The 27,428-nt window shown below is 38.8% G+C and overlaps 1 protein-coding gene across 1 annotated transcript; it reads left to right on the top strand.

Annotated features, from left to right (window-relative positions):
- Positions 1-10,150: 10,150 nt before the first annotated feature.
- On the top strand, positions 10,151-27,427 carry LOC128520637 (doublecortin domain-containing protein 2-like). Its single transcript, XM_053494964.1, has 9 exons — positions 10,151-10,437; positions 11,598-11,649; positions 12,602-12,678; positions 12,816-12,950; positions 14,780-14,929; positions 17,513-17,567; positions 17,987-18,140; positions 26,079-26,161; positions 26,703-27,427. The coding sequence occupies exons 1-9, from the start codon at positions 10,151-10,153 to the stop codon at positions 27,132-27,134; spliced, it is 1,425 nt and encodes a 474-aa protein (XP_053350939.1). The 3' UTR covers positions 27,135-27,427.
- Position 27,428: the final 1 nt, after the last annotated feature.

Raw genomic sequence — 27,428 nt, 5'->3', positions numbered from 1 at the left:
CATTAAAATGTAAAGGAGCGTCTGGTGAATAACCAAAGCGCTTTGGCTACATACATTTTAAAATTGTTTATTCGTACACGCACAAATCGAATCCTATTTCCACATCAATAAATCAATATCTAATCCGAGCATCAGACACATCACCTCTAACACCACACCCGGCACTTAATAAAAGCCAAAAGCAGACGGCCGAAGTGGCCTCACAGCCGGATGATTCGCTCCTGATGGATCTCGTGCTGCTGAATCTGAGCTTCTGATTACGCGGAGACGACGGACAGATTGTCGTATCTGAAATGGATATCTGCACCTGAGCACGATGGGGTAAAGACAAATTACCACCAGGGGCGGGAACAAACTACTTTATCTTGGATTGGGACGCAACCTGTTGCATGAGAAAGATCATAAAGCTAATGTTTACAAAGAATTAATCTAAACAAGATTAGACTGGACATAAATACATACACGTGGTGCTGTGGTGGGAAAGTGATCGACTTCTGGGTGGTTATAGTCAAACTGCTTTATGACACTACAACAGTGGTGATTTTTAAGTGTTTTGTCTTTTAAAAAATATTTTACATGAACAAACAAAACTCCAGTCTGTTTGACTCCATCAAACCATTTAATAAAGCACATCACAAACAGGAGATTTTAATCCATAGCGCTACAACATGCATGACTCTGAAATGAAGGTGTGTGTGTGTGTGTGTGTGTGTGTTTGGATGAGGACCTGCTCTTGTTGGATGTACGTGTTGAACCCATCATGGCTTGTCCTTTTAGGGAGTGTGTGTGTTCAGTGCTCGTGTTGTCACCGCGCCCTCGTTACAAAGCACTTTAGGCTGCATGAGAGCCGAGTGTAAACTGTTATTGCACAAACAGCACTTAGGCCTCATTTACAGTCTCAAAATATAAACATAGAAATATAATCCAACACACACACACACACACACACACACACAGGTTACCAGATGCTTGCTTGGGTTTGCTTTCCCACTTTCAGGATGACTTGAGATTTAAAAGGCGGAAAAAGCAAAAATCCATCATTATTATAATACACAAATATTTTATACTTTCGCATCAATTAGCTTGCCGTTTTCAGATACCACATAACTGTCCCAAGCCCTGTAAGATCAAAATATGATTAGCAGTGATAGCTATAATTTATGGATTAGCTAGTGATAGTTAGCTAGATAGTGATAGCCAAATTTATTTAGCTATAATTTTGGAGTGTAAATGTTCGACAGGTTAACATGGTCGAACTTTGTACCTTTCATATAGAGAGTATTTAGTCCTCATTTTATTAGGACTAAATGAGATTGTGCCATGTTATTTAAACTGTCATTAGTAGAAAGCAGACGTCAAAGGCTAAACTTAAATAAAGTGTAACTTGTTTTGCAAGTTATTAATGTCACAATAAGTCTAGAAAAAACTAGATATTCCCAAGATGTTTTTCCAGAATTTGCACATTATTTTTTTTTATTACTTCCAACTTTGTTCTACTTTTGACTTTTCTTAACAGCTCATAGCTCATAGTCCATGTGTTACACAAATAATTAAAAACCTACAGCGATCCTGGAACGAGCACAAAAACATCTAAAAATAGAAAACCTGTATAAGAGCATGCTTCAAATGACAAAATTTTTATTTTTGCTAAATAGTTTAACTGCAATTCCAAATAAGGCGCATTTAGAGTCAAGGCTACGTACAGTCACATGACTTTTTACACCAACATACGTGAGCAAGCTGAAGACATTCCTGACCTTTGACACGCCTTTTTGTGTCAGTGGTCTTCGCATTTCTGTTTCCAGACAGACTAGCTGCGTCCTCGTCATTTAAGTTGTGTGGGGAATTATTGACACATCTAAGGAAAAGGCGTTAAATCAAATTACACAAGCTAGCACACAGCAGTTAAATGTTCCACACAGTTAAACAAACGCACAGTAAAAACAGCGACTCAGGGGGACATAGTCCATTAACACCTGACTAAACACTACTTAAAGTAGAATTTTGCTAAATATCACACATCTGTTTACCAACACACCTCAGGACAGATGTAGACGCGCCCCCTACAGGGCACTTTGTGTTTATACTTGCTAACCAGCAAAATCAGAATTTTAAACCTCATGGTGGTTTTTGGTAGAAAGTTTCTACACATCTGAGGAAAATGTTGATATTACTGACATGTTAGTCTTTTTCCCACTGTTACCGTTTTTATATTTTTATGTATACGGAACTGAACAGATATGCCTTTACAAATGTACAATTTCACAAGTTACACAAGACACAGCACTTAATACAGTACAAGATATATAAATCACCTTCAGAACTGTTTAATTAACAATAAAAAAATCATATAACTAAACTTGCCTTTATTAAATATTAAGCTTAGCACAAACTAGCTTTTAGGGTAAACGAGTGGAAATTTAGAACTACAAAGACTTTATCAGGTCTTTTCTAATTTTGCCGACTCATTTGGGGGGGGGTTGTTTTTGGGGGGGGGGGGGGACTTATCTTTTGTCGGGCACTGTGTATTAAATTTTTCTGTGTGAAAATCTGTAGTCAGTCAAATGGAGCCTTATTATTGAAAAATATTTAATTTTTAGTATTAAAATGTTTTTAGTTATTTATATATTTTTTAAAACAATCATAACCCTTTACTTTTCTGAAAGAAAATCATTAGTTACTTGCTAGGTAGCAAAATCATATAGCAACACTGAGCTGTTTTGTATTAATTTACTGCCATTTTTAAGAAAAAAATATAATATTCATTCACTGTGTTTTTACATGGTCACAGTGTCTAAAAGCTGAAAGGTAAGCCTTAATCAGTAGCTTATAGTCAGTGTCAATGTTTTAAAGCCATTCATAACAACTCTAAGCATTAGAATTTGAGCGCATCATCTTACCTTTGCAGTATGTTTAAACTCTAATGTCTATTTAAAGGCTTAGAGACATTAGCGTGAACGGATTATGTTGGTTTTGTGCCTCCTTATATTCTAAGCAGATTATTGGCAAGAAGGTTTACATTATTTGTTTAGAAACTGCTCCCAAGCTCAATTAATACTGACTACGAAAATTTCTATAAAGCTAATTGGGAAATTAACAAAGAGGCATTGAACTATCACTTTATGAACAGTTTATTCCATCGCTCCTTCTATTCTTGAGTGATGATGCCATCATGTGGCCATTGAAACACAGTGAAAAATCAATTGTTACACTGCATGAAAAGAGCTGGACCAGGACAAATATGGTGTGGGAAATCCCCGCTAAACTTTAAGTTTGCCAGATGTATGAGGCAGAGTGCTTGGAAAGGTAGAATGCAAAGGAAATTTTGTGAAACGAACAGATACCTCATGTATGTGGATGTATACGGGAATCAGTGAAACTTTCTAGGAATCCTCACAGCTAGCAGTGAGAGGTGATGGTTGTAAGGTGTAAAGGCCTTTTGTATGTTAATGACTAGCAGTGGGAGGTGCTGTCCTTCTTATCATAGCCGGGTGGGGGGATTAGCCCTGGTGTGCCTTTGTCCCTCTATAATAATTTAAATTGTTTCTGTCACTAATTAGATTTTTGTTAAACATTGCAGAGGAAATACTTTTGGTCTCGGCCAGGAAAGTCTCAGCATTTTAGACAGGGGCTAAAAACCGATAAAGAGGAGTAAGTGTACAAATTCATCTATGTATTAAGTTCTGTAAACCTCTGAGTGTTTTTAGGGGTTGCAATACTGGAGCTGATGTCCGATGAGGAGGACGCCATTGCGTACCGTGCCGTCAGCGTGTAATATCTTATGGGACAGAGCTAGAAGGACATTTATTTTGGACATCTAACAAGCACTGGTGCATGATTGTTTTACACCAACTTCTAACTTTATTTGTCACATACACAGTTATACACAGTACGATACGCAGTGAAATGCTTAGACAACTGCTAGTGACCTTACAATAAAAGAAATAAATATGAAAAATAAAATAGAAGGTAAATTTAACTAAGAAAGAATAAAATTAAAATATTGAATAAAAATATAAATAAAATAACTGTACAACAAAAATACACAATATAGAAAATATATGAAGAAATATAGAACAATAAGAAAACAGCTGTACAAAGTAGATATAAATTTATGGCATTTTTGTGTGCTTTTAATTTAATTGCACCTTCAAAATGCACGTTTGTTCATTTTTTCCATATTTTATGTTTTTTTCCTTATTCTTACTTTGCTTTGAATATTTATTAGTGTTTGGTTTAGTTTTAATTAAAAAAAAATTCTGAATCAATTCTATTGTCATTTTTTAAAGGATGTGGGGGATATATAGTACTGTGGGGGGTGGGGGGGGTATAGGGTCTATGTACATTGGGCTTGGGTTTGGCTAAATAAAAAGTAGTGGCTGGGTAATGTCCCAATCGATGTCGGGGTTTTGGGAAAGTCTTTTTTTTAAAACAACCAATCAATGTTGAGTTAAGAAAGCAAAATGAGAGGGCAGAGTTGTGCACTGGTGTAAAATGCAAATGGATCTGGAGGTGTGAATGTCTCCTGACAAAATCCTTGAGTGGATTAATCACCATGGCAACAAATGGCTGGACCATGGACGGATTCTTCAGCTAGATACATCCGAATTGGTATCAGTCCAGAGGTATCCTAATGTAGGCTTGGTGGAGTCTGATGTATACGCTCAGTGGTACTTGTACTGTAGATACTCCCGAAAATCAGTGGTGTACACGGGAGTTTCCTAGTACAGATACACCTCTTTTCATACAGGGTTAGTTGTTCTCAACCCAGGACCTGAAGGACCCACTGACCTGGACATTTTAGTGTTACTCTGCTCTATTACACTCAGCGCTGAGAACCAGTAGACTGAATGAACAAAATGTACTTTATAACTTTCATGGTGCTAAACAGAGGCTTTAGTCTTCTCTTACTTTTTAGCAAACAGCCTCTACAATTCCATGCAGAATGAAAGAATATCAGCACTTGATTTTTACACTGTTTTAAATTTTATTGCTTAAAACTTCAAATACTGTGTGTCAGTTCGTACAGATAAAGTAGTGCATGACCCTGGAGTGCGAAGTTTACTTATAATGTCACGATACCAAGAAGCGGCAAAGTGTAAAACCTTTCGAACAGGCGAAGTGTGCTGTTACAAGCGTGTTAACATAACGCAGTGATTTCAGACACACACACACACACACACACACACAAAACCAACAAAACACTCATCTGTTTAACATAACTAAAGCTAACACTTCTGTCAGAGTTAATAATCTTTACTGTGGATAGTTCTAGCATGTAGACACCCAGCATACGTCCTGCTGATGGATGATCTCCCAGAAGGCCAGAGTGTTACAGCATCACAGGTCTTGTGTGGATCATACAGCCGTTAGAGACCAGCGTGGCCATGGAGCCAAAACTCAGCAAATATAATCTGGGTCAGAGTGCCAACGTTTAATAATCCCCCAGGGTGCAGTATCTGGCTCGGGCTTCCAGCTTTAACACTCAGTGAAGATCGCCCATGTGACGTACTGCAGAGCGCTAACATTGGGCTGTGATGCTCAGAGTACAGAGAACTGATCACTCTCTCATTTGTTCTGATGCTTTTGTAATATTGTTTTTAAGTTACATTTAATTTGTGTCCTGGTATGCTCCAAGGTTTGTCTTGACTGTTTGTCTTCTGTTGCCAAATTTCTTATTATTTTATTTGTGATTTCTTAAGTTTTTAGTTTTTATATTATATTGTTTCTTTTTAAGTTCTTATCTTTTCATTTTTGAATCTTTAGTCTCTTATATACTGGAGTTACACTGTAATGTTGTTAAACTGCTTAAGTGAAGTTTTCCGGCTTGGTATATTATTTCTTAAATTTTTGAGTCTGTCAATATTTTACCATGATGTCCCTAGATAGCTTTTTTCCCATAGTTTACATGCATATATACGTCAAGTAGATTTTTTAAATGTGTTTAAGTCAAACTGGCAAAAACATTTAAAGAAGATTTCAAGCACAGTACGGTGATGAAATTCAAATTCAAATTCAAATTCAAATTTTATTTGTCACATACACAAACATACACAGTACGAAATGTAGTGAAATGCATTATACGACTGCCATTGACCCTAAAAGAGAGTTAAATTTTACAAATAAGAAATAAATATGAATAAAAGAAATACGATAGAAATTAAATTAAAAAATTAAATTAAACTAGGAAAAATAGAACTAAAAATAAAAATAGAAATGTGCTAGGAAAAAATAGAACTAAAAATAAAAATAGAAATATGATGTACAAAATAGAAATATACTGTGCAAATTGAAATATACTGTACGGTGTGTGCAAATATGATGAGTCTCTTAGCCGCAGGAAAACATTTGAACGGTGCAAAGGTTTTAAACAAGACCGTATACCTGTGAAGGACGATCCTAGGACAAGCGCAGTAGTGTAGCAGGGGATTATATATATATATTTTTTAAAAGGAGCTTACTCATAAAAGATCACTCATGTGATCTTTTACTGTGGACCATCAAGTCCCATTATGACTTGAACACCCCTTAAATATTGTTGCAAGGATTATATGCATGTTATTTGATAGTTAAGAAGTTTGCCTTTTTTTGTTGCTTTTCTGTATTATGCTTGTCGTAATATATCGCTCCTGTATTGTTGTTAAAATGTTTATTCCTACAGTGCTTATAAAAGATTTTCCTTTTTCACTTTTTACTTGTTGCACTAAATCGTGGTCAATATATAATATGGGTTTATTTTGACAAGAACTTACAAACAATTCTTTCAGGTTAAAGTAAAAACACATTTCTAAAATGTAAATATCTTAAATAAAAATATCATGCATAAAGTGAGACTGCGAACATATTCACTCTCTTTAATTCAATTCAATTTATTTTATTTGTATAGCGCTTTTAACAATTGTCATCAAAAGAATTATATTTAAAGCAGTTCATCCAATTCAACTCACGATTAGTGAAATGTGCAGTGAATGTGTTTTAAGTGATTACAGTATAAAAACAGCTGTACCTAGAAGGTCCAGTCACTGGAGAATCTGTTTTATTGGCTCAAACTACACTATAAAAGTTTGGGATTGCTACAAGAAAATTTCTAAATCACTGATTATCCTTTGGAGAACTGTTAAATCAGTCATTAGGGTGTATGCTGGCTAGAGTTGGCCTTCTACAAAACATGAGTAACCATGCAAAAGGGAGACTTCTTCATCATTTGAAGCTTGATGGGAAATTGTCATAGAGAAAGCCACTGTTGCCAAAAAAAACTCATTCAATCTTGACTATTTTGACTTTGGGAGATTCTAAAGTCAACTGGAAGAAGGTTCCTTAGTCTAATCAGACATCAGAAATGTATGACTTTTTTGGCCATTTGGCCTTCCAGACTAGATGAGGGGTGGCCAACCCCAGACATTGATAGCCATAGCCCTGCATGTTTTCCAATTATTACTGCACTACTCAGTGCTGATTACCTGGAACAGATGTGTTCAGTCAATCAGAAGCTGGAAGATACTTTATCCCCACTAAATGCTCGTGTAAAACAGTAGCATCTCAAAGGCCACCCCTGGTCATTACAAACACCATAAAGCATGTATGTTGGTGGAAGCATCATGAAGTGAGAATGCTAATAAAGGCTAATAGAGGGTTAAAATGAATTCAGCAAAGTGAGAGGGAGGACTCCAGGAGGACATGCTGAAGCAAACTGCAAAGAACTGCAACTTGGGAAAAGATTTGTTTTCAACAAGACAACGAGCTGAAGCAAACAGCCAAAGCTACAGAGAAATGTACTAAAAACAGCAATGTTGGTGCATCCGAGTCAGAGACTAGACCTCAACCCAGGACATGGAAAGAATTGGGATGTCAATGGACCTTCTTGTTAAATCCTTTAAGTAATTTGTTATATTATTAAATTTGTTCATTATACTGTTAAATTATGATTTCAAATAGTTTTATAAAGTATCGATTTTGTTATGTTTATCCTCACTAATATTGCTTTTATCATTATCAGTGGTATAATTAATAACCTGGATCAGTGTGTTCAGGTACAGGATGTCTCAGAGCCTCTGTACGTGTCCCAGATTATTCCTATGTCTCTCATGTACAGTAGGCAGGCCTCTTGATTCTCAACACCAGGACAGAGTTTTTATTCTGCCGTTGTTACGCGACATGATAAACAGACCGTATTTATGCAGGTCTGAACTCCGGGAACACATTCCCAGTGTGTCCAATTAAACTCACCCTGCCAGGCAACACACCACCACTGCAAGAGACACATTTATACACAAGAGCTGCAGCATTAACGCGGTATTACCACCACATGAGTGACCGTAGAAGAGCACATCTATACGACTTAAGCTTAGGATTTCACTTGAAACTTCTCTATACTGTATTTTGATTTTTATGCATAACACTTATGGAAGGAGTCTTCAGTTCACACTGCAGTTTATCTTTAATGAAAGGTGCATTTGCCATCTTAACTTTAAGTGAGAAAAGTGAATTGGCTGTAAACATGACCTGGAACTTCACAAGCTCCTGTGCATGAGAAGTTACTTCAGTATCAGAAAACTGTTCAGCACTTTCTAACCAATCAAATGCTGCAGTCGATAAAAAGTTCACTGTAGGACAATTACAATGACTTTTAAAAGTGCTTTGTAGTTTCCGTCATTGAATAGATCCTTGCACTGGGTTGCTAGGTTGATAACCATAAGTACCATAAATAACCCAAATATCTAAGACACAGATAGGTCTTTAGTCTTAGCTTAAAGATGAAGCCAGTGACTCGGCTGTATGGACATCTAGAGGAAGTTCACTCATGGAAGAAGGTTCTTTAGTGTTGTCAGACAAAATTTGATGGCTTTTTGGCCATTCAGCCTTCAGACTGGATGAGGGCCAACCCTAGACATTGAGAGCCATAGCCCTGCATGTTTTCCAATCATCACTGCAGTACTCAGTGCTGATTACCTGGATCAGGTGTGTTCAGTCAATCAGAAGCTCAAAGACACTTTGTCTCCCCCCACTAAACGCTCATACAAGACAGTAGCATCCATGACCATCACAGACACACCATCCCCACTGTAAAGTATGGTGGTGGTGGCAGCATCATGAGGTGAGGATGCTAAGAAAGATAGAGGGTAAAAATCATTTCAGCAAGGTGAGAGGGTACTCCTGGGGGACATGCTGAAAAAGACTGCAAAAGAACTGCAACTTGGGAGAAGATTTGCTTTTTAGCAAGACAACGACCTAAAGCTACACAGAAAAGTACTAAAAACAACAAAGTGAATGTTCTGGTGCGTCTGAGTCCGAGCACAGACCTCAATCCAGCTGAGGGTTTGTAGCGGAACATGAAAAGATTTGGGAGAAACTGCATTGTGCAGATGTGCACGCCTGATCGAGGCCCTTCCACATGGGCTACTCAATACTGCAATGCAGCGAAAGGTGCATCAAATAAGTACTGACATGAAGGGGGTGAATATTTATGCACTCACTTATGTTTTATATTTCAGATCATCAAGTTCGTTCCACCACCTAGAACAGAAAACTAGATGCATAAACTCCTAGATCCCGGAGAGATGGCAATTAATGGAAATTATTAGCTTTTACTTATTATATAATTGTATTATTGTAATAATTTGTGGTATAGAATTTTTTGTTATACTATTTTTTTTTCAGGACGTCACAAACTGCTGATGCTTTTAAATCTGGTCCTAAAACTTTTTTAACTTGTTTTATTGTTTAGTAATAAACTCATTCCTACACCTTGCTTTTCATCTGCACTTCCCGGTGTTTGGCCCAGAGCCGCCTCTCGGAGCGGAGCGTTTACCGGCGTCTCCATGGCAACCTCTGAAAATAACGCAGCGTTACTGAGACTCTCGGCGTCAGTTCAGAGCGCGCGCGTCGCGGTAACCTCTCCGGTTTTCTTTGATCTTTTAATTGCAGCTAATTAACATGAAGTGATTTTTACAACTGGATGATAATGGAGTGCGCGCGACTACCGGTAGTGACTTCAGGCAACTTTCGGATTATGTGGAGTTTAATTCCGCGCGCTTTATTCATCCCGAAATTCAACTTCTGGATTTTCTGATTTATTTATTTTGGTTATTTAATTTTATTTATTTATTTATTTTTTTACTTTATACGTTTAAGTAATTACTAATAAACCGTGATGTCAGGTGAGAAGCCCAGTTTCCGCGCGCAGCCGGCGGTGAAGAGCATCTTTGTGTACCGGAACGGGGACGCGCACACGGACGCGCGGCGCGTGCTCATCCACGAGAGGCGCGTGAGCGACTTCGAGACGCTGCTGCGCGAGGTGACCGGGCGCGTGCGCGCTCCGTTCGGCGCCGTGCGCTGCATCTACACGCCCAGGGCCGGCCACCGCGTGCACGCGCTCGAGCACGTGCGCCACGGCGAGCAGTACGTCGCGGCGGGAAAAGAGAAGTTCAAGAAACTCGAGTGAGTGTGAGAACATAAAGCACGCAGATTTATAATAATAATAATAATAATAATAATAATAATAATAATGATAATAATAATAATTAATTGTTAATAAATTAAAATTATGATGCTGGACCCCTCAGAAACAGTACTGTGCACTGAGCGGTGCAGTAAAGTTAGACTATAATGTAGATATAGTAAAAACATGTTAAAATATTTTTCTGTTAAAATAAGAAAACAGAACTCAATATAAAAAATGGAAGCATGATATCTATATAAATAAAATTAATATACGTACATTGGTCAGAACACTATAGTTTACGCTTATGTTATTACAGTTTTACGTTTCATATATTGAAGGACCAGATACCAGTCTCAGAACTATTTTTGTCTGTCTGTCTGTCTGTATGTCTGTCTGTCTGTGTGTCTGTCTATATGTCTGTCTTCCTATCTGTCTATATGTCTGTCTAAATGTCTGTCTGTATGTCTGTATGTCTGTCTGTATGTCTATCCAGCCAGATTTTTTCACAGCATCACGCTGTACTGAATTTAATGAAACTTTGGCAGTACTTCGGTATTTGCCTGAAGTTAAACCCGAGCAATAAATGAAATCAAAATTTGAGTAGATGTGATGTTATTAACAGTTATGTCCAAGATTAAATCACAGAAACTAGCTTTTTTTGGACGACTATAGCGCTTTTTCTCTCAAGGTGGGTGTGGCTATAAGAGTCACCCAACAGTGCCAATCAACGCAATAGTTTACCGTGTTGTTTTGTTAGAAGAGAGTATGTGGAGACACAAAAACAATCGTAATGCACATACAATCCGCCACAATCCTGTAAATTTTAACAGGCTGAAGTCATTTTAAGACAAAACTTCATCTTTATCTGATCTACTTTTTCCTCTCTGATTACTGAACAAGGAGTGTTTTTGTCTGACCACTAATAATAATAATGTCACTGATTACATTAAAGATCAGAAGATTATTTTTAGATTTAACCTTTTAACTATTTCTACAAACTTTAACCGTCAGCAACAGGTACTTTATCTAGTTTAATTTTCTTGGTTTTAACAAATTAATTTAAATTTCAGTGCTACATACCTGTATATTGACTTTTAAAAATGTTTTTTTTATTTTTATTTTATGACGTACAAGGTCCAATTCTTTTCTTTCCCAGCTATTTGCAAATCGGAAGCAGGAAGAAGCAAATGCTCCAGAACAACGGACAGGTGAGGAGAAAAGTCAAATATCTGCTTTAAATAAATCTTCAAATAAAACAAACCCTGCATCACTAGCTAAGTTACTACCTGAGTTAAGAACTAATTAGCTAGCAAATAACTTAAGGTAGTACGCTATAGCAAATAAGCAAAAAATAATAATAATGAAATAACAGAACAGATTAATTAAGATTCCAAACTTGCACAGACAATTGTGTAAATAAATAGAATTTAATGTTTACATTTTTTCCCGGATATGTGAAGACCGAACCATACTTCTTAATTTAAAGCGCTTGTTCTAATATCTGATACTTTCTGCAGTGACGGAATTGTAGCTACTTCACATTAATGGAAGGAGTCTCCAGTGTCAGCACTCCGACAGTCGACACTACAGCTGTAACTTTCCCAACATCTTAAATACAAATGAGTTTAGGACACTAATCATCTTCTGTGTTAACATTCATTACTACAAGTTTAATACCTGCCCTTCAGGACTATTAAATAGCACAATTATTCATCAGGACAAACACTTTTTACATTTATTTACAGAAGTGGATCCTCACAGCATATCAGCTTCCACAAAAAACTAAAACTATAATAATGATCTGATCGCTCATAATTATTCCGATTAAAATGCTGTCCTCTGCTTTCCAAGTAAAGCCTGGCTGTTCCCTCGACACACACTTCGTATCGTTGCTATGAGCTGATGCTAAACAGGAGAAAGGAGTCTCAGCGGGACACTAGCACTCTTAAAGTGAGGAGTGTATGACTCAAGAGTCCTAAAGTGTGGCCTAATTAAAGCTTAAGTGTGTGTGAGCTAGAGAGACCATGTGGGTGGAAAAAATATAGTATTTCACATAGAATCATCAAATCCCTGATTTAAATATATATGCAGGGGACAACACAAGCTTTCAGTAGTAATAGAATGCATTTGTACTATAACACGTGTGTTTTACGTGGACAGGTGAAAGCTGCACCACAGAGCCGCATCGTCGTCTCTGCGCGGTTCCTGAAGCCCATCAAAGAGCCGTGTGCAATATTGTGAGCTTTACTATTATAACTACTGATATTTCAGTTATTTATCCTGTCTGAACATATTTCTATCCATCCTTTCATCCACATGCCAGTTTCTCAATCTGTCCATCGCTCCTTTTGGTAACATGTGTTTTTTAAATCAGCGTCGTTGCTAACGGAGATGTGCTGAATCCGGCGACGAGGTTTCTGGTTCCTAATCGCCTGCTCGTCCAATTCGAGCGAATCCTGGAGATGATCACAGAGAAAATGGGGCTGAGGATTCTGGGAGGAGTGCGCAGGTATTAGCACAAACCTTGATCACACTTGATCCACTCTAATCAGGTAGCTAGCTAACATAATTTTAACATTTAACTAAAGCTAGCTAGCTTCCAATCAGCAACTTGTAACCAGGAATCAAAACATCAAACATCATTATTTTGAAAAGTTGCAACACTATTGACAATTGTCATGTCATTCAGAATGATCTTTACTATAACATGCACAAGTCTGTTCAGTAAAAATGACAATTATGGGGAAAAAACAACCTAAGACTGCAATTTAAAAGACATCCAAGACATTTCCAAGTGTCCAAGCCTTTGTTGCTTATCACAGTTAGCAAAACTAGCTCAACGAGGGACAACTCCAAGGTTGTTTTATTAAAAATGAAGCTCAACTCTGGATCTGTTCTGACTGACTGTGACATTGAATCTTTTCAATTTAGTCACACTTTGCGACTACCAATATCTTGTATTGCGTGCTGAACAGGGGCGCAGGGGCATCGCCCCCTTAAAGTTAGGCAGAGAAGAACGCTACTTTAACATGTAATTATTTAACATTATATTTATTTATTTTGATAATGAAATAAAGTCATTTAGTCATAATATTCCGCTGTATTTCTTAATATATGTAAAAAAAATATCTAAACTGTATCACGTTTATTTGTGTTCGTGTACGCGGGGCGCCGGACAAACAAGTGTCTATGTAGGCAGGTAAATTTTTTAAAAAGCATGTGACTTGAGGCTGAGCTCTAATTGGATTTTTTCAAATCAACTTTGCCGCGGAGCTCTGTGCGCACCAAACCCTCCCACTTTTGTTCTTATTGAATCAATATTGTTTTTAAATATTTGGGCTTGTGTGATTGGACCATTCTCAACGAGTCTTATTAACGGTCAGCAGATTGTTAGTTAACGTATTGAATAGTGATTGACGTGGAAGCAGCTAAATATGAGAGAACATTTTGTCGGAGGACAAAAGAGGAAAGAAAAAAAAGAACAAAAAAGGAAAAAAGAACAAAAGTTAAAGAGATTGGACCAGAACGACCTGATCTTCTAATTAAGCAGGAGTCACGTGATCACGGCCGAGCTTACACTCTGTGCTTTTCCAGAACTTCTTATGGCGAGTGGAGCTGCTGACTGAATGTGATGCGAGTCATGACTATTTTATACTCGTAGTAATGATGCTTAATCGCCTGATAAATTCCTATTTACAGGCAAAACATACGCCGCCACTGGTGCTAAAGGAGGATACATTTTCAGGATAGTAACTTTGCTGAGTAATGATGAATGTATCAGAGAACCCATGTGAAATTTTTAAAGCCAATTTCATGACCTTTGAGTTAACGATATCAAATTTACAATTGGTCTGATATGAAGCTACATCTCTGACTTGTCTTCCTTTATAGCGGGTAGTAGTGGGTAGGTTAGCGGCCAACACTAAGGATGTCATCACTGTAAATAAAATTCCTTAAATAAACAATCAATAGAACCGGTTGCTATCGGAAATCAATCTTTCTGCTTGTTTTTGTTTGTCAGGAGTTCAGGCTGGAAAAACCTCAAAAACAGATAGTCGGTGCTTTACAATGTCTCAGAGTTGAGTGGGTTTCTGCTATCTGCCTTCGGATTGGTTACGAAAATGCACTTCCACTTCCAGGAGTTCATTTTAATCTACAGACACAAACAGTTAGATTGAACAATAAGTGACAGCGAAGGAAATTGGGATAAACTGCAGGATCTTAGACGCTTTTTAATTGGAACACTAAGACGTTTTGGAGACTTGTTGCAAACTTGTTTAAAAAGAAATGTAATGTGTGACCCTTAGAACAGCTGGTGGTCTTGTTTATGTCTCACAGTCTGTGTTCGTTCGAGGGAGTTCCTGTTACAAACGGCAAAGATCTGGAAAACGGGCAGTTTTATGTTGCAGTGGGAAGAGACAAATTCAAGCGCCTGCCTTACGCCGATTCACTGTTCACCAAACCCGTGGGGCTGAGGAGGACTGTCAGGTGAGACAACTCATATAGTTTGTGATATTAGTTAGCGCTTCTGAATTCTGATTGGTCAGAAGGTGATACTTCTTTTTTATTAGAGTCACTCTGACTGTAGTGCAGCTCCATGCTCCAGGTTAATGTTATTTCACTCACGTAAACATTTGAAAGCAGACTTTTAAGGAAGGAGTCTCCAGTTTCAGTGGATATAAAGAGACAGAGGTAAAGCTGGAATATAAAGCTGACGGTACTTTGTCTATTTGTAGTTTTTCTTTATTGAAGTCAAATCACTATACACTATAAGTCATCACATGTGACACCCATCGCCACATTTGCATATTTTTATACTTAAGTGATATACATTCACTGGCCACTTTATTAGGTACATCGTGCTAGTACTTGGTTGGACCCCTTTTGCCTTCAGAATTATCTGCCTTAATTCTTCACAACGTAAATTCAACAATTGCTGGAAAACATTCCTAAGAGATTTTGCTCAATATTGACAAGAGAGCATCACACAGTCACTGCAGATTTTTCACCTGCACGTCCAAGATGCGACTTTCCCGTTTCATCATGTCTCATAGGGGTTATCCTGTGCTCATAAAGTAATGGTCACAGTCAGCAACAATACTCAGGTAGGCTGTGACATTAAAACCATGCTCAATTGGAACTATGGGGCTCAAAGTGTATCAAAAAAATCTCCACCACACAATTACACCACCAGCAGCAGAATCGAGACTCCAGGCAATGTTTTTTTCTGGTCTTCTGTTATCTCATGTTGGCGAGCCCATGTTAACTGTAGCCTCAGTCTTCTGTTCTTATCTGACAGGAGCGGTACTTTGTGTGTGATCTTCTGCTAATGTAGCACATCTGCTTTAAAATATGACGTCTGTTCAGAGACGCTCTTCAGCAGACCCTTAGGTTTAACGAGATGTTATTTGAGTTCCTGTTGCCCTTCTATCAGCTTGGACCAGTCTGGCCATTCTCCTCTGACCCCTAGGCATTAAACCCTAGAGATGATTATGTGTAAAAATCTCAGTAGATTAGCAGTCTCGAAAATATTTAATTTAATTTTAATAAAATTTTATTTATATAGCGCTTTTAACAATGGTCAGCTTCACAAAATGAAAAGAAAATTTATGGAAGTTTGTATGAATAAGAAGAAATGTGTTTAGATAATAATGAGATTGTGAGATAGTCCCTGATGAGCAAGCCGAGGGCGACGGTGGTAAGGAGAAACTCCCTGATATGGCAATAGGAAGAAACCTTCACCTATCATCTGGGTGATAATGGATAACAGGAATTATATAACGACATCATGTGTGTTAGGCTGCTGGAAGTTAAGTATAACAGAAGTTGTCTAAGTTATCATAGAGTCCAGTTCAGCACAGGGATGAGTCAGCAGGTGGAGAGGACAGAGGGGGTCTGGAACACTGGGAGCTCTGGAGCAGCATGTGTAGATCCAAATCATCATGAAGTAAAATCCAGCTGAGTGTGGTCCTTCCTACCTGGAGGTGGATGCCTCAAGATCTTCGCAGGGTTGGCCTCTGCTTACTGGGGCTGGTACAATCTACAGATGTCTCGGGACGGGTAGAGAAAGGAACAACTGGTGAAAAAGAATTAGTGCAGATGCCATTCAGGATATTAGCAGCACTAGATAAGAGTGTGCATTTAGATATACTGGAGTACGGGGTAATGGAATTTCATTGTAGTGAAATCTAAATTACGTAAATACTAAATACTCAGACCTGGCACCAACAACCAAACCATATTCATGTGAACCGTCTCGGGTTACTTGACTGTAAGCCTGTTCCCTAAAAAAGGGGGAACGAGATGCTGCATAAAAAAAAAACGCTATTGGGAGTGCTCTTTGCGCGAAAGGTTGTTAAAGCATGTATGTCAAACACGTCACAATTTGGGTTATATAACCTCGGTCGGGTGATGTCATTTGATTAGGTGCACCTGAAGGTTATAAATAGGCATGAACCGGAAACATCCTCAGGTCAATTTTGTCTGAAATGACGTCTAGTCACGCATACAGTGCATTTCGTTTGCGCTTTTTCAGGGAACAGTGTTACAGTCAAGTAAACCGAGACAGTCCCTTTAAAAAGCTACACTTAATGCTATTGGGAACATGCTTCAACAACCGGTCGCGCAAAGAGTGTTCCCAATAGCGTTTTTCACGCAGCATCGAGTGTAGCTTTTGAAAGGGAACAGCTTCCTTTCCCATTCTAATGCTTGGTGTGAACTTCAGCAGATAGTATTGACTAAGTCTACATGCTTAAATGCATTGAGTTGTTGCGAGGTGATTGACTGATTAGAGATTTGCATTAACAATTAATTGAACAGGTGTACCCAATGGAGTGGTCAGCGAGTATACAGTATGTGGTACTGCGAGTATACATGAGCAGTGAGTATATGTGGTATCAGTTCAGGTTCTGATACAGGTAAAAAGCTTGCTTGAGAATTCCCAGCCTTACTTTTTTTAAACTTCTCATTATTGCTAATGTTTCATTGCATGTCATGAGCTAATGTCTAATGTTTTTAAATATTTTCCTCTGCTTGAATCTGACCAAGGTGTCATTTTGTCCTCATTTCCAGATCGAAAGCAGGTTCTCTTCCACCCATTTACAAATACACAAGAACAAACGGAGATGTAAGTAATCACTCTCCTCAAACATTAGACATCTTATCTCCTTTATATAAATTTCATTTGAATTTGCTAGTCATACCTTTTTGTTTTGCAAAAAAATTAACTTTTAGAGTTTTTATTGAAAATGGGAACACTTGCTAGGTGTAGATGTAGGTAAGATGTCATTGTAGTGCACTTACTGTATATCAACTAATATGGCCAGTTCCAGGAAAGGGATGTAATTTTTACTACCTTTCTGGCTTACAGTTTAGCACAAACCTGAAAACTCCCATAGCAGAAAATATCCTAATATTAGCTTAAGTACTATACTATACAGTACTATACAGTGAATTGTGTTCAACATCTTTCTGTTTTCTAGTTATCCTGACATCTCACTACGGAATAATTTACACTTTAAACTCCTGTCTTCCTGTCTTCATCAGGTAGTTAACGGCGTGAGCAAATCAACTCACAGTGACGAAGTGAAGAGCACCGATCCGGTGGCGTCCCTGGTGCGACAGATCTCCCAGGCCAGACTCATGGCAATACGGAAGAAACGGAGCACCCTGACCAATTCCTTCAGCACGCAGGATAACGGTAACACACACTACACTCTAATGGCTATGGGCGTGATCCTGGCACAGTGTCGCTGATTCGTTATGCTTTACCAATCGTATTTGAGAATTTTGCTACATAAAAAAATAAAAATTAATTACTTCACTATACTTCTTCATGTGTGGTCTAAAGTAAGATTTGGAATCTAATAAGGTCCACCTTGTTTAAAGCACCTGCATTTAAAGTTGAAAATTAATAGCCTCAAGGGGTAGAAAATGCTGACCACAATGTATATATATATATATATATAGATGTATATGAAATTGAGCAAAACAGTTCCACACTCTGTTTATAAAAGGTACGAATGTGTGAAAAAATGGTATTTTAAGTGACAATACTAATACTGTGTTAATGTTCATATTTATGTATTTAATATTGTTCTCAGTCTATTCGTCTATTCAAACACATACTGCTTAGATCTGTAGTTACATTTGGGGACAGATTTTTATATATTTAATATTATATGATAAAATTCTTACTACACACACTTGACCTCAGGCAGTTTTTGAAAGCTAAATCTATGATGTCATGCTAATCACAATAGTGCCTCATACACAGATGCACACAGCATTCATTTTTTAAAACAAGATCGTGCCAAAACTGACATCATGTCATTATGCCATCATGTTTGGCATCCGTCCATTCTCTTTTTTTTCTATCCCTGTCATTTACTCTCTTGCTTGGCCTCCTTATCATTTCCCACAACATGACGTAATGCAGTAGTAGCTCGGTGTTATCACGTGTTCTGTCCCGGAGATGGCGCTGTCGCTTCACGTCCGCTGCTGAGCCGACAATGTCATCGGGTTCACAGTGGCGTGAAGAGCATTACGACATCCCTCTACTGCTTCCATCATCATCCTCATAAAGCTCTCCCTTTCTCTTTGTCTTACACACACACACACACACACACACACACACCAGTTATTCAGTTGTTCATTAACACCCTGGGTGGGTGATGGCACTCGATTTAATCTCCCTGGTGATGAAATAAACAGCTCCATTCCATAAAGCTTCCTTAAATGCTATAAATACAGGATATGAAATAATCACTTAAAAAAGGCGACCTTCACTCAGAGTTACAGTTTCTTTCTGATCAAGTGGTTTATTCTCCACATCTCTTCTGTTTTGCCCTTATTGCTATTATATTTCCTTCTTATTTTAATGCATTTCTTAAAAGACTTCTTGGTTTTTGGGGTTGGAAAGGGAGAATAGTCAGTTGTTACTGGATTGGTTGGTTACTAATGTAGATAAAGAAGATTAGGTTAGCGGAGATTGGCTGGTTATTGGGATTGATTAAGGAGATTGGCTGTTGTTGGAGCTGGTCATTAGGAGTGATTTGTTACTGACCTTGTTAAGATTGGTTATTTGGATTGGTAACACATTGGTCATTGAGTTCGATAAAGACGGTCATTAGGCCTGTTAACGAGAACCATCAGTCGTTATTAGGGCTGCTAACGACCGTCTGCTGTTAGTAGGGCTGCTAACGAGGATCATCTTTCATTATTAGGGCTGCTAACGAGGACATCCGGTCATTATTAAGGCTGCTAACGAGAACCGTTGGTTATTATTAGGGCTGTTAACGAGGACATCCGGTCATTATTAGGGCTGCTAACGAGAACCGTTGGTTATTATTAGGGCTGTTAACGAGGACATCCGTTCATTATTAGGGCTGCTAACGAGAACCGTTGGTTATTATTAGGGCTGTTAACGAGAACCGTTGGTTATTATTAGGGCTGTTAACGAGAACCGCTGGTTATTATTAGGGCTGTTATCGAGGACTGTCGGTCGCTATTAGGGTTGCTAGCGAGGGCCGTCGGTCATTATCATGGCTGTTAACAAGGACCGTCTGTCATTATCAGGGCTGGTAATGAAGATTAGATGTTATTTGTTGTTAATGGAGATTAGTAAGTTTTTGGTGTTGGCAAGCTTAGTTTGTTATAGTTGGTAACGGAAATAAGATATTATTGGTGTTTGTAAGGTAGATCAGTTAGTCGTTGAGATTAGTAATAGTGATAGGTTGGTTAATGAGGCTTGTAAAAAGACATTGGTGTAAATGTGTAAATCTGTGTGTTCATTAAACTGTCTAAAACTGAAAACACTTTTGACCGAGTTGCATAGCTAGCTAGGTATTGGTGTTGGGAATGGACATGGGTGGGTTGTTGTGACTGGTAAGGGAGAGTAGTTGTTCACTGAAGCTGATAGAGATTAATAATAAAGATTGGTTATTATTAAGGTTGGTTAAGAAGATTGGTTTAGTTTAACCTATGAAATGGTTCCTATACATTTTTCTTTGATTAAGTCTTACAGCAGCAGGCTTTAACGACTAAAACACCATATGCTTGCAGATCAAGATCAATCTTTCACAGGGGAAATAGCACAGTGTGCAACAAACTGCAAATGTTAAATGACTACAGGGCAAATTACATCAGTTAATGAAGCCAGAGAGATCGAGTAATTGATAGAAGAGTGTGTGAGAGTAAGATAGAAATAAAGAGAGCCAGAACAAAAAAGAAAAAGAACTAGAGCTGGAAGGAAGCGGTGAGGATATGAAGAGGAAACCTGGCATGGTGCAGCAGCCTCACTCTCATAATGACATGAAAGATGAGATGGTTGAAGTGTGTATGAGAAGGCCAATGATGTCTTTCACACACCCGTTACAAAACCACAGCCAGTCTTTCCATAATGGTGTGAAAATCTTCAAATGGGCAGCCAGAGCCTCAGCTTCCACTCTGAGCAGAGCGCATTGGTCTTGTCTGATAGAATTCATTCTTTGAAGAGACCAGAGCATGGAAAGCTGCAAAGACTTTCTAATCAGATGATAGCTGGTGAAGGAGCCAGTGTGATAGTGGAGCTGAGGGATCAGCAAATTGATAGAGCTTTTGTACTGCTGGTGCAGGAGTTCACTATAATAGGGGCTTTTCTTGTCTATTCAAGTCTCTTTGGTGAACTCTGCAGAAAGCTTCTGCCCATCATTACCATCTGATACCCGATTACCCAGCGCAGTAACAGGAAATACAAGCTGGGCCAAATGTGTTTCAATATAAAAAGCATCAAGAAAAGATTAGAAAGCTGCCGTCTGAGGCATGCACTGCATGCTCCTCGAGGAACACCTGAAGATTCTGAAAATACTTCACACACGTGCAAGTGCAATACAAGCAGTATTTCTGAGGTTTCTTAATGCTACGCAAATAAGCTACAAATTGGATTTACACTACCGTTCAAAAGTTTGGGGTGACTTTCTAACTCCATGATGGTTCCTGATTTTTATTTCTTTCTACATTGTAAAGGAATGCTGAAGGCGTCCTAAAAATGCATTAATCTCCTTTGAACAGTTAATGGTGAGATGTTTCTGCTACTTCAGCTCTGTAAAGACTTCATAACGCCTCTAATCTGAGCTGCTGTTAATTGGTCATTTTTCAGGCTGATAACTCTAAATGAACTCCTCGTCTGCGGAGGAGGTGGGTTTTGGTCTCGCCCTCCTGGGACGGCCTTCATGAGAGACAGTTTCATTATGGTGCTTGACGGATTTTGCAAATGCACTTGACAATACTGTTCTTGTAACAACTATTACAGAAAGGCCGACCTCTGTGTCTTAAAATAACAACTAACTGTTGTTTTTCTTGTTGTTACGTAATTACCTAATTCCGTATGTGTTATTTTATAGTTTTGAAATCCCCAGTATTGTTGTAGAATGTAGAAAATAAATTACTTTAAAAAAAAAAAAGAAATTTGCAAGTGTTCTAAAACTTTTGAACGGTAGTGTGTGTATATATATATATATATATATATATATATATATATCTTATGCCCTATGATGTGAATCTTTGTATGCTATGTCACACTAAGCTTTACCTTTTATTACTAAGCTTTATAAGTAGGTCTACATGAGAACTATAATAAACTAAGCTATTCATGTTTGGCTATAGTATTCCATAAGCTTTACATGAATTGCTATAATACTCTAAGATGCACATGTTATCATTATGATACACTATATGCTTCACATGCATAGCCATAAGACACTGTAAGGTCTATATTAGTGCTATATAATACAATTTATACAACACTTCCGAACGAGTAATCTGTAACAGCACTGGGACGTGTAACTATATGTATGAGTGGGTGTGTCCCAGGTGTTGTCCAGTGGTTAATGACACTAACTGTGTGTCTCAGCGTGGGTGAGAGTAGGTCTGTACGGTCCGCAGTACTGAGGAGAGAGCAGCTGCCTAATAAAACCCACATTCACACCCAGTCACAGAAGCACTTTCAGTAAGAACACACATCTGATAACGTTGGCATCTACAACACTTTATCTTCTCAGTCATTTTGAATCACATCAGTGTTGTTTTATTTAAGCCCAATGCAAGCTACTGTACAAAGATAACTAGCACAAGGCTAAATTCCAAATCCCTCTCGAACCCCTGATCAAGGGCACTACTTGGTGTGTGGAACAAGGGATTGTTTCACACTTAACTTGAGGCAATGTGAAATGCTTTAGCTAATTGTGTCGGTCGTTTGAAATGGTTAACCATGACCTTGTACAGAATTCAACATGAAAACGTATTCATTGGAACTGCAAACTTTCCGGAGGGCAAAAAAAATTAAAATGCCTAGGCGTTTCTTTTACACTTGATCAGTAAACGGTATTTTATTTTGTGTAATTTCACCGAAGCATTTTAATCACTTTGTCTTTTCATCCAAGGCCAGATGATCAGCAGCTTGTACAGAAGATGTTAAGAGGAGACAGGGTGAATAGGAAGCTTTTTAGCATCGGCTACACCTCTAAGCTATAACCAGTTTGCAGACTGTTTCATTGCAAAGAGACAGGACTTGAAGCTGTTTCCATCACGACTGTATCACGGGCTTCTTTGTGCATCAAAGAGTCCTTATTCATAAAAAGAAAAACCTTCTTTTATTGCGTGTATGTTCTAAATCCCTGACATTGACCTCCTTGTTCTTCTTTCAGATTCGGCTTTAAAACCTTTTCCTATTTATTTTCACTTGATTGATTTAAGCCGCTCACAATTTAAAAAGCACTTTAAAAGCTAATTGAGCTTGAAGTTTGTAAAAGAACACAGAGAGAAACCTGAATGCACCGCTGTGGCCTTGATTAATGCCCCGGAAGCAGCGCTGGTTGAAGTTTGCTCCTGTAATTTCGCACTGGAGAAGAGCCTAATGGCTACAAGCTAATGAGTAATGGGAGTCAGTTTCACCCAGAAGACACGGCCAATTCAAATCCGAAATCTCCTAATCACAAAGAATGTTAACATTTTTAAGCCTGCAAGGAATTTCACAACTCTCATTCTTGAACGAGTTGAACACCAGTGGATGAAATGGTATCCAGTTGTTTTTATTTCCCCGTTTCTACTGATCGCTACTGTAGGTCTTGGTAGCACTACTTCAAGGCGGTGTGAATAGTGTTGTCAGTAATCTAGGTCTATAGTAGCTATAAATAGTCACTCCCTTCACACAGCTTGTCATGTTCTTCAGAAATCCCAGAGTAAACGTACCTGTCCTAAAGACATCCAAAGGAGGAGAAAAAAAATGACCTCTGACACTGGAGACTCCTTCCATAAATGTGTTAAATAAATATCTTCTTAAAGGAAACTACATAACTCAAAAATAATCGACTTAAGCAGTGTGATGTTTTAATTCCGTACAGTACATTATCATATCTTTAGTGTTTAATGATCTTACCATGAGAACTGAGCGGTCACACTCGGGCAGGAGCTGAAATCGAATTCCCAGTGGCTTAGTTAGTGCGGTGCTCAAGTAAACTACACGTGCATGTTGAATAAGATCTCAAAAAAAGTCAGACTTAAGGTTCCCAGTGGACGGTTCCCAGTAGACGTCTCATCAGGCTCATGTTTACCGAAAGAGAAAGGTGTTATTTACAACAGGAAGCAGGTTTTATTTACAGAACGACAGACCGGGCTGCTGGGGAATGGCGCGGATCCCCGGAGGATTCCAGTTTATTAAAACAATCCATAAACATCAGAGGTAGCGCAGTGTAAACAGCTCAGATAGCCTTCAGCTTAACGCTAACAAATTAGCAAATATTGGACCAGAATCACGTCATGATGTACATTACGCTCATTTTTGGGTTTTGTCTAACGGGTTTACTGGCATTCCAGCTCTTACGGTTTTAAGGAAGCTGTCCTGATGAATCATTAGCATTAACAAACAGTCGTATGAGAGGATCAACAAGATTAATATTAGCAGAAATGTAATACTAATATTAATATTAACATCTTAGTTGAGCTTAATGGAGAGGAGTTACTTCTTTTTCAATGCTATTTCAGGCTATTGAGGGGAATGTGGAGCATGCAAATGACCTCAACATTTTCTTTAATAAATTTGATGCCCCTGTGTCTCACAGCTCCAGCCCCAATCCACACTTTCTTGCTCTCATGTCCTTCCCTACACAGAGAACAGTCACAGTCACTACTCCTGCACTCCCAGCAATCAATATCTCAGTAGATCAGGTAAAACATGGGTAAGATCAGCCCTACAAAAACTGTAGGTCCGAATAAAATCAATCCTAGAGTCCTGAAATCTTGTGCTCGCCAACTATGTGGTGTCCTTCAGTACCTCTTTAGCCTGAGCTGTCCCCAGTATGTCTGACTACAGAACTGTGTGTCCGAAACAGTGATCTGCAGCATGGAGCTCCCCAGGGGACTGTACTGTCTCCGTTTCTTTTCACCCTATATACATCTGACTTTAGATATAATTTAGAGTCATGCCACCTGCAGAAGTTCTCTGACGACTCTGTGGTTGTTGAGTGTATAAAGGAGGGTGAAACCTCTGAGTACCAGTCTGTAGTGGACGACTTCGTTTCCTGGTGTGAGCGTAATCACCTACAACTGAACATCAGAAAAACAAAGGAGATGACCTTATATATATCTGTCCAGGGGGAGATAGTGGACATGGTCTCTGAATACAAGTATCTGGGAGTCCATCTGGACAACAAACTTGACTGGTCACTCAACACAACACCGCTCTACAAGAAAGGACAGAGTCGGTTGTACTTTCTTTGAAGGCTCAGGTCTTTTAACGTCTGTAACACCATTCTGCGGATGTTCTATGAAACCGTTGTGGCGAGTGTGATTTTTTTACCCTGTGGTCTTTTGGGGTGGTAACATTAGGGTGTCTGATAAGAACAAACTGGACAAGTCAATTAAAAAGGCCGGATCGGTGCTAGGCATGGAGCTTGACTCTGTGGATGTAGTAGTGAAGAGGAGAATTCTGTCCAAAGTACAATCCATTTTTAACAATCCTTCTCACCCACTATACAGTGTCTTCGCTGAACAGAGGAGCAGTTTCAGCCAGAGACTGATCACCACAAAGTGTTCCACAGAGCGCCACAGGAGATCCTTTCTCCCAACGGCCATTCTTTTCACTGACTGTAACAAAACAGGACATTAATACTTACCCGTATTAATAATATGATAGGTGCAATACTACTTCCCAATAAAATATGTAATACAAGATTACATATAATAATACAATATTACATACATATACGAGATTACTGTGCAATGCTTACAAATGCTCTTGGGTCATATTTTTTGGTACTTACTGTTTTTTAAGATTTTTGGGGGGTTATTATTATTATTATTTATTACCTTTATTTCCTTTCCTTAGATAACAACTGTGAGCAACTGTAACCTAGCATAAGCAGTTTTCCTTTGGGATTAATAAAGTTCTTTGAATCGTGAATCGTGAATTACTACTTAATGTTAGTGCCGTTATCACTTTCTGACCAATTAGACTTGAGGATTCAACAGCACTGTGGTGTAAATGTTCCACTATCACATTACTCAGCCACTTTTTATATCGAGGATATAGATTATCCTCTCCTTTAAATAATTTATACTCCATCTGTTCTTCTTTTCTCCACTTTATTCCAACCTTTAACAGACGATGCAGATCTTAAACCCGAAGGCGAAGATGGCGAGAGTGAACAAAAGCCTGTGGAAGAGAAGACTTCATCAGCTGAGCAGGTCTGAGATCCGTGCACCACTGACAGTGGGTTCAGTGGGCAGTACAGTGTGTTCTCATTGGCTGTGAGCAGTACAGTGTGTTCCTATTGGCTGTGAGCAGTACAGTGTGTTCCCATTGGCTGTGAGCAGTACAGTGTGTTCCTATTGGCTGTGAGCAGTACAGTGTGTTCCCATTGGCTGTGAGCAGTACAGTGTGTTCCTATTGGCTGTGAGCAGTACAGTGTGTTCCCATTGGCTGTGAGCAGTACAGTGTGTTCCTATTGGCTGTGAGCAGTACAGTGTGTTCCTATTGGCTGTGAGCAGTACAGTGTGTTCCTATTGGCTGTGAGCAGTACAGTGTGTTCCCATTGGCTGTGAGCAGTACAGTGTGTTCCTATTGGCTGACATACAGGATCAGATCAATTTACATTTAGGCATTTGGCAGACCCTCTTGTCCAGAGCGACTTACAAAAAGCGATTTATTAGCACAATATTATTATTTCCTTCAAAATCATCTCTACTTTTGCAAAAAAGGTAACCAATGACATTCACTTGCTCGCAGGTGTACAGCGATGAGGACAAAGCAGCTGAAGAGGAGGAGGATATAGCACAAGAGGAAAAAGTAGCTGCCGAAGAGAAGACAGCAGTAGAGGCAGAAGAAGAGGCAGCAGCTGAGAAAGAAGGAGCAGCAGTAGAAGCAGCAGCAGAAGAGGCTACTGTTAAAGAAGAGGAAGAGGCAGCAGCAGAGGAAGAGGAAGCAGCAGAAAAACAGGAAGAGGCAGCAGCTGAGGAAGAGGAAGACGCAGCAGCAGAAGAAGAGGAAGAGGCGGCAGCAGAGGAAGAGGCAGGAGCAGAAGAACAGGAAGAGGCAGGAGCAGAAGATGAGGCTGTGGCAGAGTTAGAGGCAGCAGTAGAAGACAACGCAGGACAACCCGAGGAACCCGCAGGAGAAACAGGGAATGGAGATGGAGGAGGAGACGGAGGAGGGGAATAAAGCCAAAAGAAGACTCTAGCTACAGAGTCCTTATGAGAACATACGCATAAACTAACCCGTAGTGTAAGATACGATAGCGCTTCAGATTTCAATTATTTTCAGGAAGCCCATATAAGGTCGAATGAAAACATAATTGCATATAACATTAGCATTAACAGAGACGATACAACTAACCTAAACCTTAATGCAGACTACAGTGGGCGTGTCTTTGACTCCTTATATGGAAATGAGACCAGGATAAGAACACAGGGCCCTGAATAAACATGTGGTGTTATACCATCAGTCTGACTAACC

This window comes from Clarias gariepinus, chromosome 4, assembly GCF_024256425.1.
Source record: "Clarias gariepinus isolate MV-2021 ecotype Netherlands chromosome 4, CGAR_prim_01v2, whole genome shotgun sequence".
NCBI classification, from domain to species: domain Eukaryota; kingdom Metazoa; phylum Chordata; class Actinopteri; order Siluriformes; family Clariidae; genus Clarias; species Clarias gariepinus.
The sequence above is the reverse complement of the archived record's forward strand: the minus strand, read 5'-3'. Positions and strand labels throughout refer to the sequence as shown.

Bases quoted from the DNA above. Each gene is read 5' to 3' on its own strand.
- LOC128520637 (XM_053494964.1), top strand. From the start codon at position 10,151: ATGTCAGGTGAGAAGCCCAGTTTCCGCGCGCAGCCGGCGGTGAAGAGC. The intron at 18,141-26,078 runs GTAACACACACT...AACCTTTAACAG, and splicing joins CTTCAGCACGCAGGATAACG to ACGATGCAGATCTTAAACCC. The intron at 26,162-26,702 runs GTCTGAGATCCG...ACTTGCTCGCAG, and splicing joins AGACTTCATCAGCTGAGCAG to GTGTACAGCGATGAGGACAA.